This window comes from Notothenia rossii, assembly GCF_949606895.1.
Source record: "Notothenia rossii genome assembly, chromosome: 11".
In the NCBI taxonomy this organism is placed as follows: Eukaryota; Metazoa; Chordata; class Actinopteri; order Perciformes; family Nototheniidae; genus Notothenia; species Notothenia rossii.
Genome location: NC_136910.1, coordinates 43,530,590 through 43,549,356, shown reverse-complemented (window position 1 = coordinate 43,549,356; position 18,767 = coordinate 43,530,590). Strand labels below are relative to the sequence as shown.

The following is an 18,767-nucleotide window of genomic DNA, read 5'->3' as shown; positions in this document are numbered from 1 at the left end:
TTTAAAATCCTCTTTTTGATTGACAGTCCACAGGTCAGGCCAGTCATTATTGATGTCTAAGGGAAGAACAACAAAAGTGATTGAATTATAGGCTATAAAAGGGGAACAATGACCATAACCTATTCAAAAGTGTAAAGTTGTCACCTTCATAATCTGCATTATTAGATTTTTTCATTTTAGCCCCCAAATAGTCAGGGTCAATTACACAGGGCCTAGCTGTAGCTTTATCCATGGCTGTGTCAATACAAAGTGTGAAAACTCTTCTAAGAAAAGGCGTTATGACGTGACTCAATGTTGCACACAAATTAGACCTAAACACAGACAAACCTTGTGCCCTTTTCAACCAGGTCCTTGGTAAACAACAGCACGTTTCCTTTCGTGAGGAAGACGCACTTTTAAACTTTTACCGTCATACGTCTTTTACTTCCTACCGCATCCTGCCTTCAAAATAAAAGTACCCGTTTTCATAATGTATCCAAATTCGTGGATTCCACGTAGCGTCGCTATGCCCGAATCTGGCTGTGCGTCGCACAAGGTCAAAATGCCCTTGCTATTTTTAAGCTGTTGGCTGAAACAACAGTCGCCAAAGTAACACAGATATAAGACTTTATTCAATCCTAAAAGAGGTAGATCGGCGGGATAAATGGCTGTCTTTAATTAGAAGAGACCACTGGCAGCCAACATCTACCCTCAGATTGTGCAGTCTCCTATAAATTAGCACGAGCTACATTTGACCTCAAATTATGTAGCTGCTAGTGCTAGCTAGCTAATTTTTTATCTCCATTTGACAGGAAAACGCTGACAATCCAAAACACTAATCTTCAGTTGCCACAGCTAATGTTACAATTAAGCAGATAGCTGTGTCACGTCACCAAACACACGATGATCTTAGCATTATGTTAGCTAACGTTAGCTAAGCGCTAACGTTCTTCAGATTGCGTGGTACCTAGCTATGCTCTTGAAAAGCCTTCAGGCTATCTCTGGTGTATGGGGATGGATTTTGTGTACAAGATAAATGTAAATGTCGGGAAAATAAAGTTGAGGCAGACACTTAGCATAAGGGACACAATAAAGTTCAGAGTAATAAATATGGATTGCAGCAAATAATGGATGTATTTTCCAAATGTCTTTCTGTCTCACTAAGGTGTGCTGTGCTCATTGCCATGAAGCTATAATAGCTAACTAGCGCCACTAGAATCAGAAATACTAAATTTAAAAGTTGAAACCAACTATTAACGAAAATAATGCTATTACTACTTTTATGTTAGTATATATGACTACCTAGCTACGATTTGTTACAAAAATCTTAAAATATAGAAGTGAGACCCACCGTTATTGTCGTCTTCATCTCCTTCCCTGTCAGCATCCTCTTCAACGGATGAGGGGGACGGAGGGAGCGCAGGTGTTGGGCTGATGATAACAGGGCTATCAGCTAACAGCTCCGGTGTTCTAGCCTCACTATCTGTAGCTGAGCTGCTGGCTGATGTAGTTCCACAAGGACGTTTATTGTAAAAGGAAATTTTAGTCTGAATGGCTCGCTTCATTTTAACAGTTCATACAATTTTTGTAATGGCAAATAGTTGAAAGTAAATTAACATTTGTCTACATGCAGTTTTTTTCCCTTATTAAGACCCGCCCTACTCTGCCTCTGATTGGTTTTTCATCAGTTCTCGCGCTGAAAACCTGACCAATCTAACCAGCGAAGGCATAGAGTTAGCCAATATGAGGCAGAGTAGGTTTGTGTCATGAGTCTTCACAGTACTATGAAATGACATTGAGCCACTACTAAATAATGCGCACCAGCGGTGATTGAGAAGTGTGTATACGCCATGGTGTCTGAAAAATAAGTGGGTATACGCCGTATACCTGCGTATACCCTGGACTACACCACTGGCTACTGTCAGTAGCTACTGCTAAATCTACAGCTCGACCATGCTACAGATGTTAGTGCAAAATCTACAGCTCCTCTACTACCACAACCATCAGCAATAAGTGGACATGGAGAATTACATGAACTACATGTTGCTAAATCCACCGCGGGGCATAAACAGAAGGGCAACCATGGCAACCATGCTCGGGGGCCTTCTTCGCTGCTTTGATGTATTTTGTGGCAGAAGTACTGCACCACTTACAGGCCCGGTATAATGTACTACGGCGTCTCCAGCGCTTTCAAGCGGTCTCGTGCGGACGTACAGCGCCACTTACAGGCCCGGCATATGTACCACAGCGTCTCCAGCACTTTGGAGCGGTCTCGTGTGAACGGAATACTTTTTTGATATCGTATTCGGTTTGTTTGTGTTTCGTATGCGTTTGCGTTTGCGTGTAAATGGGTCTTACAGACAGCAGCCAGGTGAGTTACAGGTTGGAACCTGTTCAGGTGTGACCCTCGTGAAGTTAATGGCTTGGCCCCAAACACACTCACACACAACCACACACATATACACACAGACAGAGGCTTTGCTTCTTACTAGTTCTTCTCTTTTACATTTTGTTTTTGCTGGCTTGTAATGAAACAAGTGGAAGTCATGCTGATTTATGCACTGCATGACTGTCATTTGATCTGAAATGGCATCCCTGTGGAAAAAATCAATGCAGGAAGGAAATTACAAGCCAAATTAGATATTTTTCATACCGCTTATACTCCATTTGCCCAATTTCAGGAACAATCAGACTATAAACTACTTGTAGCCGTTTGCGAAAACCTCCATGCAGGGCTAATTGTACAATTACTGTGTGGGATTCTCTCATTCTCTCAGTAAAGAAAGTCAGTGAGAAATCCTATACTGCAACGCTCATGTCTTGCTTCTGGTAATCCCAGGACTTTCCTGCATGTGTGACGTGCTCGATAATATCTTCAGCCAAATTTGAGCTTATGAACTCCAGCTGTAGGGAAACAAATGGAGGTGTAGTTGTGCTCAGAGGAGACAACATACACTATTTTGTGATTTTTTTAAAGTAAGAGACCACAGAAGAGCTTAAAATATTATACTGTATTTATACTGTAACCCTGGAGACAGAAATCTCAAAAATTGAATACCTTGCTGGATTCCTATAGATGTTGTATGTTGCCTAGCAACTGTTTTTACTTTTTATCTCGTCTTCTGTTTTTCCTTCTCTGTGATTCTCAGTTCTTATGTCTTTGTCTGCCTGTTTCACTCCTTTCTCCCTCCACGTGGCTTGTCACGGGTAATTAAGTTACACCAGAGAGACACTAAAGCAGAGACTGGTTTATTTATTTGCACGTTAATAATTTAGGCTAAGCATGGCCAAGGCTTTAGCCTGTCCCATAAGGCTTTAAAAGCAACCTGACGCTGCAGCTTTGTGTTGTTTTATTTGCCAAATGGCTGGGGATCTTGTCAGCCCTTTCAGCTGCTGCAGTGCACTGTGCACAATGTCTCGCTGTCCTCATTGGTCTTCCCCTGCTGTCGTCTGCTGCCTCCCGCCTCTCTTTGTGTCAGGTGAGAAGTCATGGCTTGATGGAGGCTTTCTGCTGCGTGATTGGCGGGTCTATCCGTCACTCAGCCCTGGGGACTCTCACTGCTCTAATTAGGTCGCTTGGCTTGCTCACCTCCCAGGGCCGGATGCTACAGCAGAACACAGATCAAATGACAGTCCCTTGTTTTGTAGGGACTTGTAAAGGTGGCGGCAGAAGGCAGAGGAAAAGCATCTGTTTCGTGTCTGCAGCCCCAGAGGCCTTCTCTCTACACCTGTGTGGTGCTTGTGTGTCGCTCCTGCTTCCTCACAAGTGCAGCAATGTGCATCGCTCTTCATTTGTGGTGTAAAATGCCAGAGGGGAGCGCGACTCCTTGTGGGTTAATTTGATTTCAGCGGGTTAATTGATGAAGGGGGAGTCGTTGCCTGTTCTGATTTCTGCCACTCGCTCCTCTAACTGGTGACTTCTAGCCGCTGACTTAGCAGCACAGCCATCCTCTTTGTTCATTTTTGTTTTTCATACTCGATATTTCACAGCTGCCTCACTGTGGCTGCCATTGAAATTGTCAATAAAGTTGTAATCCTTAAGATTTTAGTCCTGGTGGTGAATTCAAGAGTGGTTTATGACGACAAACACTACTGAAGCAGCTCCTTTGTCAGGAATACAAAAGAAGAGCACCTGCTGTAGCTGTTTACAGTGCAGCCAGAATCTGTTTTAATTAAGTCAATATTTAGCCTTTTCCATTATGCAAACAAACCATCATGCCACGACACAACACAAGAGCTGACTGGTTTAAACTACTCTGTGTTAATACATTTCCAAAATAACTAATGTCTTATTTTGTGGTGGCAGTTTTGTTGGGTTAGCACTAGCCGCCGTAACAGATACAAATATTATCCTGTGACTACTTCACAATAACATCTGTATTTTCTTCTTGTCTGTAGGTTGGTATTTTGACTTGAGAGATGGAAGAAGGCAGACTCCACCGCTAACTATAATTAAATGCTGTATGGAATTGGTGAAAAATGCTGACAAAAATACTATCAAAGACTGTTCTTGATTGGATTTCATGAATCCTTAAGGATTGTTACTTTAAAGAAAAAGTGTTTATGCTGAAACTTCAATTAAGTGTTATTGGGCCAGTTATCTCACAGTGTATGTCAGAAATAATTCAATTACACCCGTTGTTTGACATTGAATGAAACAGAGATGGCTAGCTATTGTTGCATGTGTCTGATAAAGTCTTGGAGTCTTATCTAAAGACTCAAAGGTATCACAAGCGATCTGAACACACCCTGAATATTGGCAGCTTGTCAAGTGTCTAAACTGATTTGACGTTGATGAGAAAGCTATGCCCCTCTGACAGAATAAGTGTTTCACTTGTGCCAGAGTAGGTAAAACTGCTGATACAAGCTGTCTCTCAATTGCTTAAAGTGCCTCCTTTGTCAGACTATCCGACTGGGAGGCTCTTACACCGTAGTGTGATTCCTAAAGAAGTGGCATTTTTCTTAGATGACGGCCTCATACACTTTCTGTCAGCTTTGATAGAGCACTATGCTTCACTAAGATGAACATTTTGAGATCAGCTGCAACTCTGATAGAGAAGTGTCCTTAACCCCAACATCAGCTTGTAACCAAATGCTGTTATTTTCTTATTCTGTAAACATTTTAACAACTGATTTTTAATAGAGCTTCACTTGAAAAATTAATATGTCATTTGTGGTAGTAAAAGGAAGTCCAGAGTAATGTTTAAATATGCTGTCCCAGGCAGCTACCACATCCCTTGTCCATGTGGAAAAGGTCCAACACAAACATGCATTTGAGTTTAAGAGGTCTGTTAAAATGGCCCGACAAGTTTTTCTTTTTGGAGGAAGAAGCACACATATTTTCAGTCTGTAGACGCATTCCTGCAAAGTGTGTGTCAAGTGTGTTTTCCTCTCAGCGTTGCGATCTAAGTGGCGGAAGTTTCCTCTGTATTATGAAGCTCCTGGGCTTCAAACAATATGCAGTATGTATTATATGTAAGTGTCAATCTGAAACCTGATGTATGACAAACCTCATGATTGTCTCCTCTGTTGAAGCCACATGGTTGTATGCAGCGTTTGAGCAATGTATGCCAAAGATTAAAGTCCTGACTTCCATATTTCCCCTTGATTACAAGCACATGCTGCACTGAGTCTGACCTCTGGTTGGGAAACAGATTATGTTTTCCAAGCTGGGGCTCAGTTCACCTTATAGTCAGGAAATTATTCTTAACTCTGGTTTTAAGGTTAGATTCCTATTTGAAATCAATGTTCAAAGAAAACAAAGGAATGCAAATGTGTAGATCTCACTGCCAGAAAAAGGAGAGAATTTTTATTAGAATACTAAGCACACTCTTCCAACTTCTCTGTGCTAACACCGAAATATTCAGGAAACATAAGGTTGGCTGTTATCTTTTCTCTGTTTACTTGACATAAAGAGAGGAATAACACAAAGGCGAGAGGGAGAGCGTGAGATACTTCTGGGGGTGTATTCAATAGGCATCCGCGACAGTGAGAGAGTGCTGAGAGATGAGAGGGAGAGTGGAGACAAGGACGATAATAGAGGTGAGAGTGAGGGCCAAGCTTTGGTCGGTCTTAGCAAGGGGAGGAAAAGCTCTTGTTTTTGGTCCTGCACTCAATCAGAAATTGAACTAGCTAACCAACAGGCTTGGAAGAGTGCTGGCTTTATTGACAGTGAAACAAAATCCACCGTCTTTTTCCTTGACCTCTTTCCCTTTTCACCCCTCGTGGTAGTTTTTAAAGAGACGGAGACTTCTGCTCAAAGCAAACGTTGATTTGCTCTTCAGTGCTTTGAGGGAAGCTGAGGTTTTAGCTTTTTTGGAAACATACTTGCTCTGTTCTTCACGCTGCCGTTTTCAAGACCATATATTTACCTCCCCTAAAAACACATTATTATCACCCCTGCTCATGACACAAAAGGGCATATCTGTCAAGTACATTCATCTCAGTTTAATCCTAGTCAGTTGCCACTCTCCATTACAACACATTTTTCTGTATTTACCACCTAAAATGACAGTGCATGGTATAATTTATCCTCGGATTATAATCTAAATATAGAGTCTGCACTTCAGGAACTTTCACCCCCCGTTCTTCTATCCCTAACAATGAAAGAACTATTGAAAGAAATGATTAAAGGTTGTTTTTATTTGCGTGACAGGATTTGAATCACAACACTGATTTGGCACCAAAGCTGCAGAGATAATAACTCGACACGCTTGACAGTTTTACTCTGCTTGCTCTTATCTGTTACAAGTGATCATTTATTCATACAAAAAATAAGAATAAGCTGTTTTTTAGCACTGGTATTACTGTGACTCCAGGCACACATGATGCATGTTCGCACGTACTAGACATTACAGGCATTAAAACGCAGATCTTCACTGTCATCACCGACAAATAACTGGACCTCAGCCAGAAGAAATGTCTGCCTCCTGATACATGTCAGTCTCTTTGAGCACTTCTGCTCTGCGCGTCATCACAGCTGTTGTGCGTGAAGTGTGTGTGTGTGTGTGTGTGTGTGTGTGTGTGTGAGGGCAGGCATGTGTTTGGATGGGCCTGCCCTGTGAGCATGTGACTGCAGCTCTGTTCCTCTTCCTGCATCTGTGCCACAGATAATCCTCCACAGAAGTTCAGCAGGGTGTCAGGTTGGTGCTTTACACATGGCTAACAAATACGCTGCACCTGTGTGTGGAAGGCAGTGCAGCCTCTGGCCATGTTGCGCAATATTTCAACTGAAATTACATGTTGTTGTTGTAGTAATATTAGACTTTAAGTCATATTTCTGCAGCAGAATGTGAGAAGATTCTCCTTTTTTTTTTAAGCCCCTCTCAACTCAGAAATGTGTTTTGGTTTGGATTGTTGGAACTTCACTGTGAACATTACTTATGTGCAGTTTTACACTTGAAGGCATCAGTTTCTCTGTGCTTTAGACTCATACATGAGTTTAATATGTTTACCCATGGGAAGGATTATTTTAAAAAGCCAATCTTTTACGTAAATAAGAAATAATTTCTTTATTAAGAGAAATCACATGTTTTGTGGCTATGAGTGAATTGTCTTTCTGACTGATTTGCTATTATATTGAGTGCCCAAGTAATTATAATACCCATCTTTTAATTTTTCATTGACCAGCCTCACAGGGTCAACATTTCAATTTGTCCAAGAGCGTGTTGTATGACTAAAAACCTGCAAAAAGAATGACGTATCTACGTAATCTACTATCCTCAGCTTTGTATGTTCAGTGCTAATTAGCAAACGTATCAAATTAAGAAAGTGAACACTATAAACATTATTAACTTGCCATACAGCAGCATGTCCGCATTGTCATTGTAGAAGTTGTTAACTTTTTCTCAGAAAAAAATCAGACTCAAATTATTATTCCAGGCAGAATATGTGTCTGGAGGGGATCATTAACAATCAATTCACCAGAGAGCATGTGTTGAATTATAAAACTAACAACTGGTTTGCCCTTATTGTGAATATTTCTGGTGACATTGCCCTCCTCCTCGCCTCACCCTCTGCGCTCCTGATTCAGGAGCAGCAGACTGTGTCAAACAGCGGAGGAACTTTTGACATTGACTGGGAGTGACGAGGCAATGCAAGCAGATGTCTTCCTCTTTGCTTTTGGGAGAAACACCATCCTTGACCTTGTCATGGTTAATTTTAGGGCTTGGCTTATCACAGAGCCAATGTTTATATCTCCCATTACACACACTGTCATTACAGGAGGGACGTGCTTGTAATTATGTTTACATTGGGTCAGGATGTTCCTGGGGGTCGTGTGCATACCTCAGTGTGCTGCGGTGTTAGTTTTGACTTAATTCACCGTCTTCTACAACAGCATAGCTTTGGCTGGATTTTGGATTCGGACACAACCCTGCGACCCTTTCATACACACACTGAAAACACACACACACATACACACACAGGCTACCTTGTTCCCTCTGTCTATGATTATCAAAGCGTTGGAGCCTCCTTTTCTTCATCCACTCAAAGACACTGCAGGGACGGCTTTAATTATATTTGAGCCGCCGCTTCATACCTGTCCCCGTGTTAAAATGGGTCAGTATTTTTTTCTTCTTCTCTCAGCTGCTCTTGGAGGTCTTGGTGCCAGAGACAGTGTGCCAAATATCGTCCTCACAGCTGGGTGAACACAGGAGAGGAGGGCAGCGCAACGCAACGAGAGATTTACCCCCCCTCCCATGCCTGCCAAATCTCTGTCCTGTTCAACAATGCCTTTTGTGCGCTCCACTCATTCATGCAGAAATACAAACACACGGACACAAACAAACATGAAAAAGAGTTTCCAAAACACACATGACTAACGCAGCGTCACTGTTTATGTGTTTAGCTTCTTGTTTGCTTATTTATGCTCATTCACAAACTTTGAAATGAAATGAGTTAGAAGTTTGGTTCTTATCTGCAATAGGCAAATAAACCCCTATCACCCCATTACATTAAAGGGAGAAGCTGCCACTGTTGAGCCAGGCGTAGTGACCCTTTCACTATTTCCTCTCCGCGTGTCTCTCACCCTCTGCGGCTCCCTCGTATATTTCAATACTGTCTCGCCTGTAGTACTTAATTCCCTGCATTTCACTCAAGGCCGTCCTTTATGTCTCGCCGTCACTCCCTGCCTCTCCTCTTCCACTCTCTCTCTCGCATCGTAACAGCAGCGAGTGCAGGTATAAGTTAAATAAGGTTATAACATCACAACAGGGAGATGTTAAAAATGCTAACACATTTACACAAGGAGGATCACAGCTGTGTAAACAATATGCCAGGGAAAATATAAAATAATTGGACAGAGTCTTCGCCGGTATTGATTGAATCAACATTGTCTGAGGCTCTGTTTCATGTGAAAGAAATCCATGAACGCTGAATTACTGTGCTTCAAGGTTAACACAACACTAATAAGGCTGCTATCGCCTTATGGATTTGTGCCATAATGTTCGTTTCATTCCATCTACTGGGTGCGAGATAAACACATGGCTCTTTGATGACAATAATTAATCGAACTACAATTAAATAAGACATTTGTAGTCACACTGATTATTTTAACTAACAATTAATATCTGTGGGTGATTTTATTGGAAGAGCTACACACAAAATATCAAAGCAACAGCACAAAAGCTAAAGATATTGATTTGACAACGATGTAAAACAGAGAAGCAGCACATTGGAGAAGCCTGAATTAGAGAAAATGAGCTTGTGCTTAAAAAATGATTAATGTGTTATCAAAATCATTAGAGATTCTGTCGATTGTCTTATCAATGAATCAACTAATTGTTACAGAATTTACCTCAGTGTTTAAACTGAATTTAGAGAAAAACCTATACCTATTTCTTGGGATAAGAATAGTGATCATCAAACAAATTACAAGAAATTGGCTAAAAGATAATAACTTAATAAACTCACAATGGAATAGCAAGGCAAGGCAAGGCAAGGCAAGGCAAGGCAAGGCAAGGCAAGGCAAGGCAAGGCAAGGCAAGGCAAGGTAAGGCAAGGGAAGGCAAGGCAAGGTAAGGCAAGGCAATGCAAGGCAAGGCAAGGCATGTTAAGTTTATATAGCACCTTTCAACACAAGGCAATTCAAAGTGCTTTACAAAAATGAAAGACATTAAGAAACATATTATAAAATTGCATTTTAAAACAGTAATTTATAAGCAAAGATAATAAAACATGAATAACTAGGGTACATGAATAAAACATAGTAAATGAAATTTATGTAATGGAGAAATCAACTATGACAATTAGAATCCAAATGCATATCTTTGAGGAAAGGTGGGATAAATGGCTAAAGTATAGAACACTATAATGAAGATTTATAAGGAACATGAGGTAAGACTTGACAATTAATGTATACCTAAGTATTAATATTGTATCCATTCTTTTATTTGTATTATTAATATTAGTATTATTATTTCATCTCGGAATTATCAACTGTTATGTAGTTAATGTATATACCTAGATGAGTTTATTTTTGTTATCCAAGATTCAAGGCTTTCATTGTCATTTGTGCATAGCTACAGTGTAGTTATGCCAATGGAACACTTAGGCCACAGGCTCCTCCAACAGTGCAACACAATACAATGGATAAAATAGTGCAAGTAAATAAAATAAAATATAATGGAAATAGTGCAGAATAGTCTATATACAAGTAATTGGAATATTAATAGATATAAGTTGCTAACAGATGAATGTTATGGATGTTCTTTCAAAAGTTCAGGTGTTTAACAGTCTTATGGCCAGTAGGATGAACCTGTCTGGTGGTTTTAGTTATGTATGCTTTGTGAATAATTTCTTAAAATGCAAGAAAAAAAAAAGAGCTTGGTAGAAAAATGCCTTGTATATAAAATTGCTGCGTTATATTTTCAGGTTGTTAATGGACTGTTTGCAGCTTTAATCATTGCTCTTCCCCCCCCCCCCCCCCCCCGCAGGCGGAGTTGACAGGCATTAAATGGCGTTGCTACAGCTTCCGGAGCAGCGGGGAGTACGGCCCGGTGATCTCGGCCCCGGCCCAGGACGACCCGGTTCTGCGCAGCTTCATGCGCTGCGTGCAGGCCAACCTGCTGTGTGTGTGGAGACGCAAAATCAAGCCCGACGCCAAGGAGCTGTGGATCTTCTGGTGGGGCGAGGAGCCCAACCTCTCCGATGTCATTCATCATGAGCTGGAAGGTGAGGAAGAAAATGAAAGAGCTCCTCTCTTCTATCCACCTCATTATTTTTTCGTCCCATCGGTCTTCACTTCCATTTTTGCTCTGAGAGTTGGGATTAGAGGCTTGTACAGACTGTTTGATTGTATTATTGCTCTTTATTATGTTGCATTGTATTATATAGACTGGAGAGTGATTACATGGAATACAGTCGTGGTTTTAGCGGATTGTATTCAAACCTGACGGAGAAGTAGTGAAATATGTGTAGTGTGTTACAACTAGATGTACAACATGAATCTGAATTGTACGAGTTGCAAATAAATTGGAGATTTTATGATATAGCGTGATGCCTGTGTGTCAGAAGGGAGCTGAATGGGTACTGTATTGTATAGATTCATGGTGTTTAGTCTGCTGCAGATTCAAGCTGTGTGCTGTTTGTTTAGGATGTGTAGGGTGCATTGATGTAGTCCTATATTCGAGCCTCATACAGCACATATCTGAAATGTGATGCTTTGCAACTCAAGTGTTAATATGCTGCTTCAGGACTATGATGAAGCACACAGCAATAAAAGAGATTTCTCTCGCCAGTATTTATGTGTGTGGATGCACGCTTGTGTGGTAGTGTTAGTGAAAATTACACAGATATCTTACTTGAAACAGTTCTACTGTCAGCACTATTGTCCCTATTTATAGAAACGTTTTCATTATCTCACTGCGCACGTGTGTAGAAGTCTAATATATCGACTAAGCCTCTAGAAGACAGGGAGAGGAGGAAACAGGAGAGGGATTATATTGGGTTTGGTTTAGTAGAACAACAGTCAGGAGGAACAACTCAGGAACATAGGATGGAGAGGTTGAAGCAATAGTAAGAATTTAAGTCCTCAGTAACCTATTAAAGCTGACTTGATGTGGAAAGGCCTCACAGGCACTGCAGCAGATATTTGACAGATGTTCTCACTGCTGCTGTGGAGAGCGCTTTACTCAGACTGCACAAGCTTGTGTAATACAGAAAGATACAGTGTACATTTTAATTAGACTTTGTTTGTATCACTAACAGGATCTAAGATAACTTGTTTCCTTGCCTATGCAACACTCCCAGACATCAAAACTCTGTCTACAAATCATGTAATAGATATCAATTAATGATGATGATTTTACTTTATAGTGATCACAGACCTTTATAAAAACATTGATGATTAAATAAACCAACAGTGAGTGGCACAAATTCAGCATCCAGACCAAAAATGCATAACAAGAAGTTGGGGTGCATACCGGTTCCCGGTATTACCGAAATACCGGTTACTGGCGGCTACGGTATACCGTACCGAAATCAGATCTGGTTTTCGATACTTTTTGGATTTTTTTATTTTTTATATATATAAAGTGAGGCGTAATATCGTTAAACCCACGCCCAAACCGCCAGCCAATCAGATTGCGCGTCTTGCAACGGCTTCAGTGATTGGCTTGATTGCCAAGCAACGCCCTTCACCTTCCTCCCGAATGTCTGAGCCTTGCGGTTAGCTTTCGTTTTTTATTAGCTGGATGTCGGCACGGAAATCTAAAGTGTGGCTGCATATGAATGCCAGTCTGAATGGTGGGGTCTGTAACCACTGCAAGAAGTTTATTTCTGGGAAAGGCGGCAACACATCCAACCTCTCAAAAAATGTGCTACTGTCGCATAAAATCAGAGTACAGGAATGTACAGTCTTCAAGCCTGTGTTGTCAAACGTGTTTTTCATTGTTTGTTCAGTACTAAAAGGTTGAAGTCCCACAATTAATTGTAATATTCATTTGACATGTTAACTATATCATAAAGCGCTTACATTTTTCCCTTATGCAACATGAAAGTATCACGATATGTATCGGTCGAGTATCGGTATCGTTCTGTGGTATCGGTATCGTAAAAAAGCCAACGATATGCATCCCTAACAAGAAGCCACATATCAAATGTCTTGCAGTGGGACATTTTAGCATTACCTCCTCAATTTGCAAGCTGTTAGTTGGCTGCATTCACCACCAATTATGACTCCCTTTGAGTAGCACTTTGAGGTCTAAAGTTAATAAGGATCTTGGCCCGTTTAATTACATTTTACAGCAATTGCTTACTTAGGATTTAGGAAATGTCACTGAAAGGATTTTGTCGCTATTCTTTTATATGTCTATGCAGAACAGTGAGATGTACTCTGCTATTGCTCAATTTTATATATTTAACTAGATAAATCAATGTATCAAAGTAAAGCGAGCATTATTAGGGGAGTAATACTCTGACTTAAGGCGGTAGTACACTTTTGCTGTTCGTATTTCTTATGTGTTATGGAATTGAATTAACTGGGAAAATATCACAATCTGCTTGAGTTAAAGTCACAAAATGTCTTATTTGTCCGATTAAGACTTAAAAACCAATTCAATTTACTCTAATTAATATAACTGTTAATTAAAGTGAAGCTGGATTTCCTACAAATTAGACTAGGCTGTTACACGGGGAGTTTCGTCGTTTAAGTGTTGAGTCTTAAAGAGCTACACACCTGAGTTTCTATTCACTGAGTAATTGTTGGGTTATATTCCCCCCCCCCCCTCGACTTCTTGCTCTTTTCTCTCTCACCTGTGTCAGTCTGTTGCTGCTGGGGATTTTTCGTCTCAACCTGTTTATTGCTTGCTCCTTGGCTGACCTAGTCATTACATTAAAAGAAGCTGCTTTTGTTATGGCAATTTGTCCAGTTCAAGTAGTATCATGATATTTAGGATTTAGCTCAGTCCTGAAATGTTATTGTATTTATGTAAAATTTTACCGTGCTTGATATATCTTTTTTGTGCAGTCCTAAACCACTACTATGTGAGTGTAAATATTGTACTTTTATTGTACTTTAAAATGTATTTCGCATATTTTATTCTGCTGTTAAGAATGAACTTTTGATACTATTCATTGAATACAAGGTCTGAGTACTTCTTCCTCCACTGGTTGCTTTCAGCTTTGGCTAAACATAGTTGTGAGTATATGGGGAGTTACAGGAACATTCAGAAAATCTGTTAGAAATAGCAGGAAACTCACCACTATGTAAAGTATTACGTTTCTCTTAAGATCTAACAATCTAATTCAGTTGCTTTGCATCGCTGTCGGTAGATAAAATCAAATTGAGCAGCCAGTTGTATCAAATGAAAAACAGTTTTTGCAAATACATGTCAGATCCATTTACTCTTCTTTGTGTTATTATCCCTACTCATCCATTCAGTAAAATTTATTTATACATATATGACTGAACAGCTAAAGCCACATTTATCTTGGAAAATCACTAGTTTAATTATGTTTTGAGTCACATAAAAAATATTAAAGTAGTGTAAAAGGGCATGTTTTAAATAGACGGTTCATAGTGTTTCTTTCAGCAGAGCAGTGAATGGGTGAGTTTTCATAAGGCATGTTTTCATAAGAGGATATTGCCTAACAAACTTTACATATCAATTAAAAAAATACCAAATTCTTTGTACAATTTTGCAGTCAAGTCCTGCTTAAAAAGATAACTGCTTTAATTGCAACTTCTGATAAACATAACACACATTAAAATTGTTGCACCAACAACACAGCAGCTCAAAGTCACCTCATTAGGCTGTTGTTTGTTTTTTAACTCAAATTATGGATAAAAATACAACCTCATTATATTTACACCACATTAATTATTTTTTAGCACACCCGCCAGCAGCTATTAGACAGATAGAAATAATCTAAACTGTTTTGTTGCCTGTGAAACTGAGAATATTCTCACATTTACGCACGGAGGCTGTGCACTGCAACAGGTGGGATCAGGGGTAAATTCAGTTCAGCTGGCAGAGAGCGAGCGAGGAGAGATGTGAGGTTGATTTAGAAAATAATCTTGATAGAGGTTGAGAGAACAAATTGACCCGCTGACAGGTGACAGGAACACAGGGGCCTTCACAGCTGATATCATTCATATAAATGCCATGAAAATATGTACAGTAGTTGTCCATTATTTAGGAATGATACAGTGTTTCCCCTAGGATGGAGTCATAGCAGCGGTGCTAAGGCACGTGGTCCCAGTATAATGTGAGCGCGGAGCCCGTGGAATTTTTTAGTGCGTGCGAAGTGCGCCCCGCCAATTTGTTTCTATGTGTCAGCACAAGAAAGGCTCTTGAGGCCTAGTACCAGGGCCGGTTCTAGACAATTTGCTGCCTTAGCTGAGATTTTAGGCGACATTTTATGTGTAAAGAATAAATGAAAAATCTCTACAAAAGACAAATACACTGCAAAAACAGAAACTTATTGACATAGGTAATAGACGTCAAAATGGCTTCAAATGTATTCAGTATTGTATGAACATGTTTGAACTGGAGGGTGGACGTCACATCCTCTAGGGGGGTTCGGGGGTATGCCCCCCCCGGGAATATTTTTTTTTTTACATTTTATAGTAAAATGCTTCAATCTGGTGCACTTTGAGCACACAATTACTAGAGACCTGATCTAGGGGGCACAACTCTAAAACGCCCATATGAAAAAGATCGGTTTACATTTCAATAATCAAATAAGTATATGAACATAACCAATAACCTACCATAGCCAATAACAAATAAATGTAACTTATTTTATTTTTGTTGTTCATTCATATCTTATTTTACCTAGTTAACATTTATTTATTTATGCATATTTTTGTATCTCTCCAACTTTAAACGATATTTTTGGTTTACTGTCCTATAGTATACATTGGAATGATTTAAAACCTGTTTTTATTTATCCTAATAATTATAAAGGAGTGCCTTGGAAATGTGTGTTTACATAATTTGTGGTCAAAACGTTTGAGACCAACTGAGGTAACTTAGACTAAAATTAACTATATAAATACTCAGAGAGTCCTTTACCTCACTGAGCCTCTCAGTCTGACAGAAGAGCTCTCCTCCACCCTGGTTGTAGAAAAATCTACTTCTTATATCCGTTAGTGCAGCTAGCACCAGATTCTAATAACAACAGCGCCGGTACCGGTGCGCCCTCTCCCTTGCTCGCTCTCTCGCTACCACGCTCGCACTTTGGCTGTGAGCTGCGGGCGCCTGATAAGCCAACATCCCCCACTTTCATCACTTACAGCGCCCACCGTACAGGGCAAATTAAACGTGTAACCGGGATGAACAGGGTGTTACATTTACTTAATTATGAATGTTGTTACATCAAGGCCGAACATTTGGATGAGCGCCAACGGTCAAAAATGTTTTTTCCCTCCCAGAGCTACCAGCGCCTCGCCCCCCAGATCTGGCGCCCTAGGCAACCGCCTGTGTCGCCAGAAATTGGCCCTGCCTAGTACATACAGTGGCAATGTCTCAAGATTTAGCAAAAATACACCTTTATACAAAAGAACATACAGTAACACAAATACTACAAATCCACACAACAAAAAAGGAAAAAGGGTCGCCACTTATGATTATTTTAAGAAAGAAAAAAAGTTAAAAAAAAAAAAGATATAAATATATATATTTTTTGGTACCTGGCTGGCGCCCCCTAGCAGCGGTGCTCATATTTCAGCAGCGGTGCTGCGCCGCCACTATTTGTATATAGGTGAAACACTGTGATATGCTTGACATTGTTATATTTATGCGACATAATAAATCATATTTTAATCATCGTACTAAGTCGGCAGGAGTTTATGTTCTAAATTTGAACTCTTTAGTTCAAGAAGGATAATGAAGGACTTAGTAGTAGTTTAGTAGACCTACATTAAAGGGGCCCTATTATGCTCATTGTCAGGTTTCATAACTATATTTTGTGTCTCTGTGAAATGTTTTCCATGCTTTAATGTTGAAAAAGGTCTTTATTTTTCTCATAGTGCCTGTGCTGCAGCACCTCTTTTCACCTTCTGTCTGAAACCAGAGCCCAGTCGGCTCTGATTATGTTGTGATTGGTCAGCTGCTTAGAGATCGTTAACCTATCACATACAATGTGTCGGAGCACTAGCCAATAGAAGCGCAGGTGTAACATAGTTATAGAGAGGCGAAGTCACGCCCATCTACTTCCGTCCCATGGGACCTTATTTCGGAAAGATTATGTATTGAAGTCAATGGGGAGAGAAAATGTATCTTTCGATCCCGTTTGAATTATGCCATGAATTACACATATGATGTTTGTCAATCTTAAAAAATAATTTCCATGTCAAAAAAGTCACAGTTTGTCGTAAAACTGTTGAACTATAAGACTATGAAAAATACGCAAACTAGAAAGACTACAAATCCCAGAGTCGCGTAAGTGATGTCATTAACGTTACACATTACACTCGTCTTACTCACCGAAACCTTGTAAAGCCGGTCCCGCATGCTGGCTCTTACAGAACCGAGTAACTCCCCTTTTTCATATGTACACTACAGCTCTCAACATGCCCAGACTTGTAGTGATTTTCACCTCTTTTAATACTTTTCACCTCATTCTGAAAGAAAGAAGTGAAATGTGCCAACATGACGGCCATCTTGATGTTGTTGACGTGTGCAAGACCAGAGATGTTGTTCATTGAGCGTTTCACACAAAAAAGTTTTAAGACACATTTAAAAAAATTTGACTTGCAAAATTATCTTTTAAATTGACAAACATCATATGTGTAATTCGTGGCATAATTCAAAGGGGATCGAAAAAGATAATCTTTCTCTCCCCATTGACTTCAATACATAATTTTTTCGAAATAATGTCCCATGGAGGTCCACCGGAAGGGGAGGGACTCCCGGTATTCCCAATGGCCAGTCCGCCCCTGGAGAAAACTGTGGGATTTTAGCCATTTACATGCACAAAAACATATATAACACACAACAGGAAAGAAAAAACCCCAAAAAGCATAATTACGGTCTTTAACTTTAACTAGCAGTACAAACACTAGATGCAAAGATATTTTTTGTTGGCTACAATATTCATGCAAACAGTGGACAAGGTGGGACAGGGAAGGAATATAGTGCTTCATTTATTTATATTTGCTGATGCTTGACTGCTGCTCGCTTCCATAACATCCCTTCCTCTTAGAGCTAAAGACCTCTTCTGCTCTGGAAATCCTGCTACCCACTTTTCAGGGGCTTCAAGTAGCACATTTGATCTCTTGCTGACTCCCTATGAGTTTATTTGACATCATAAAGGGATCACAAACGCTGCCTGTGAGTAGAGCTAATAAACACAACTGATTCTAATACAAAATCTTGTGATTATGGCAGCTGTCGTGATGAAGAAGCCTTGGATCCCACAGTGTCACTGGAGTGTAGGACTAATCTAGTCTAAATAAATCATGCCTTTGAGATCGTGCCAGCAGTATGAGTAGCTATGATCCAGTGTTACCTCCCTACTCCTCTCCCACTGTACTCCAGCACTCTCTAATATTGTCTTTGGTTACATTTGAAGTGTTTTATCATCACGTTCAACACACTGTGGCTTGCTTTCTATAACTCAGATGGCATTTGCGTTTGTGTGTGGTTTAAGTACATTTTGAGAGAAAACAGAATTTATTTGTTGAGTCACATGAGTTTTCAGCATCTTGCCAGCGCAGCCAAAGACAATGTAACATATAGTATTTTGGACACGAGTCATAAATATGAATGCACACACACACTAGCACTTAGCAGGCTGTCATGCACACACACACACACACACACACACACGTACGCACGCACGCA

The 18,767-nt window shown here is 40.1% G+C and overlaps 1 protein-coding gene across 2 annotated transcripts in view; it reads left to right on the top strand.

The window, feature by feature from the left end:
• The window catches only part of LOC307025215 (mediator of RNA polymerase II transcription subunit 13-like), an 83,169-nt gene that overhangs the window by 11,902 nt on the left and 52,500 nt on the right, over positions 1 to 18,767 (top strand). For both annotated transcript variants that reach the window (XM_079659842.1, XM_079659841.1), the window contains exon 2: positions 10,914 to 11,151. In XM_079659842.1, the coding sequence (XP_079515968.1) occupies positions 10,914 to 11,151 (238 nt within the window). The remainder of the gene's footprint in view (positions 1 to 10,913; positions 11,152 to 18,767) is intronic.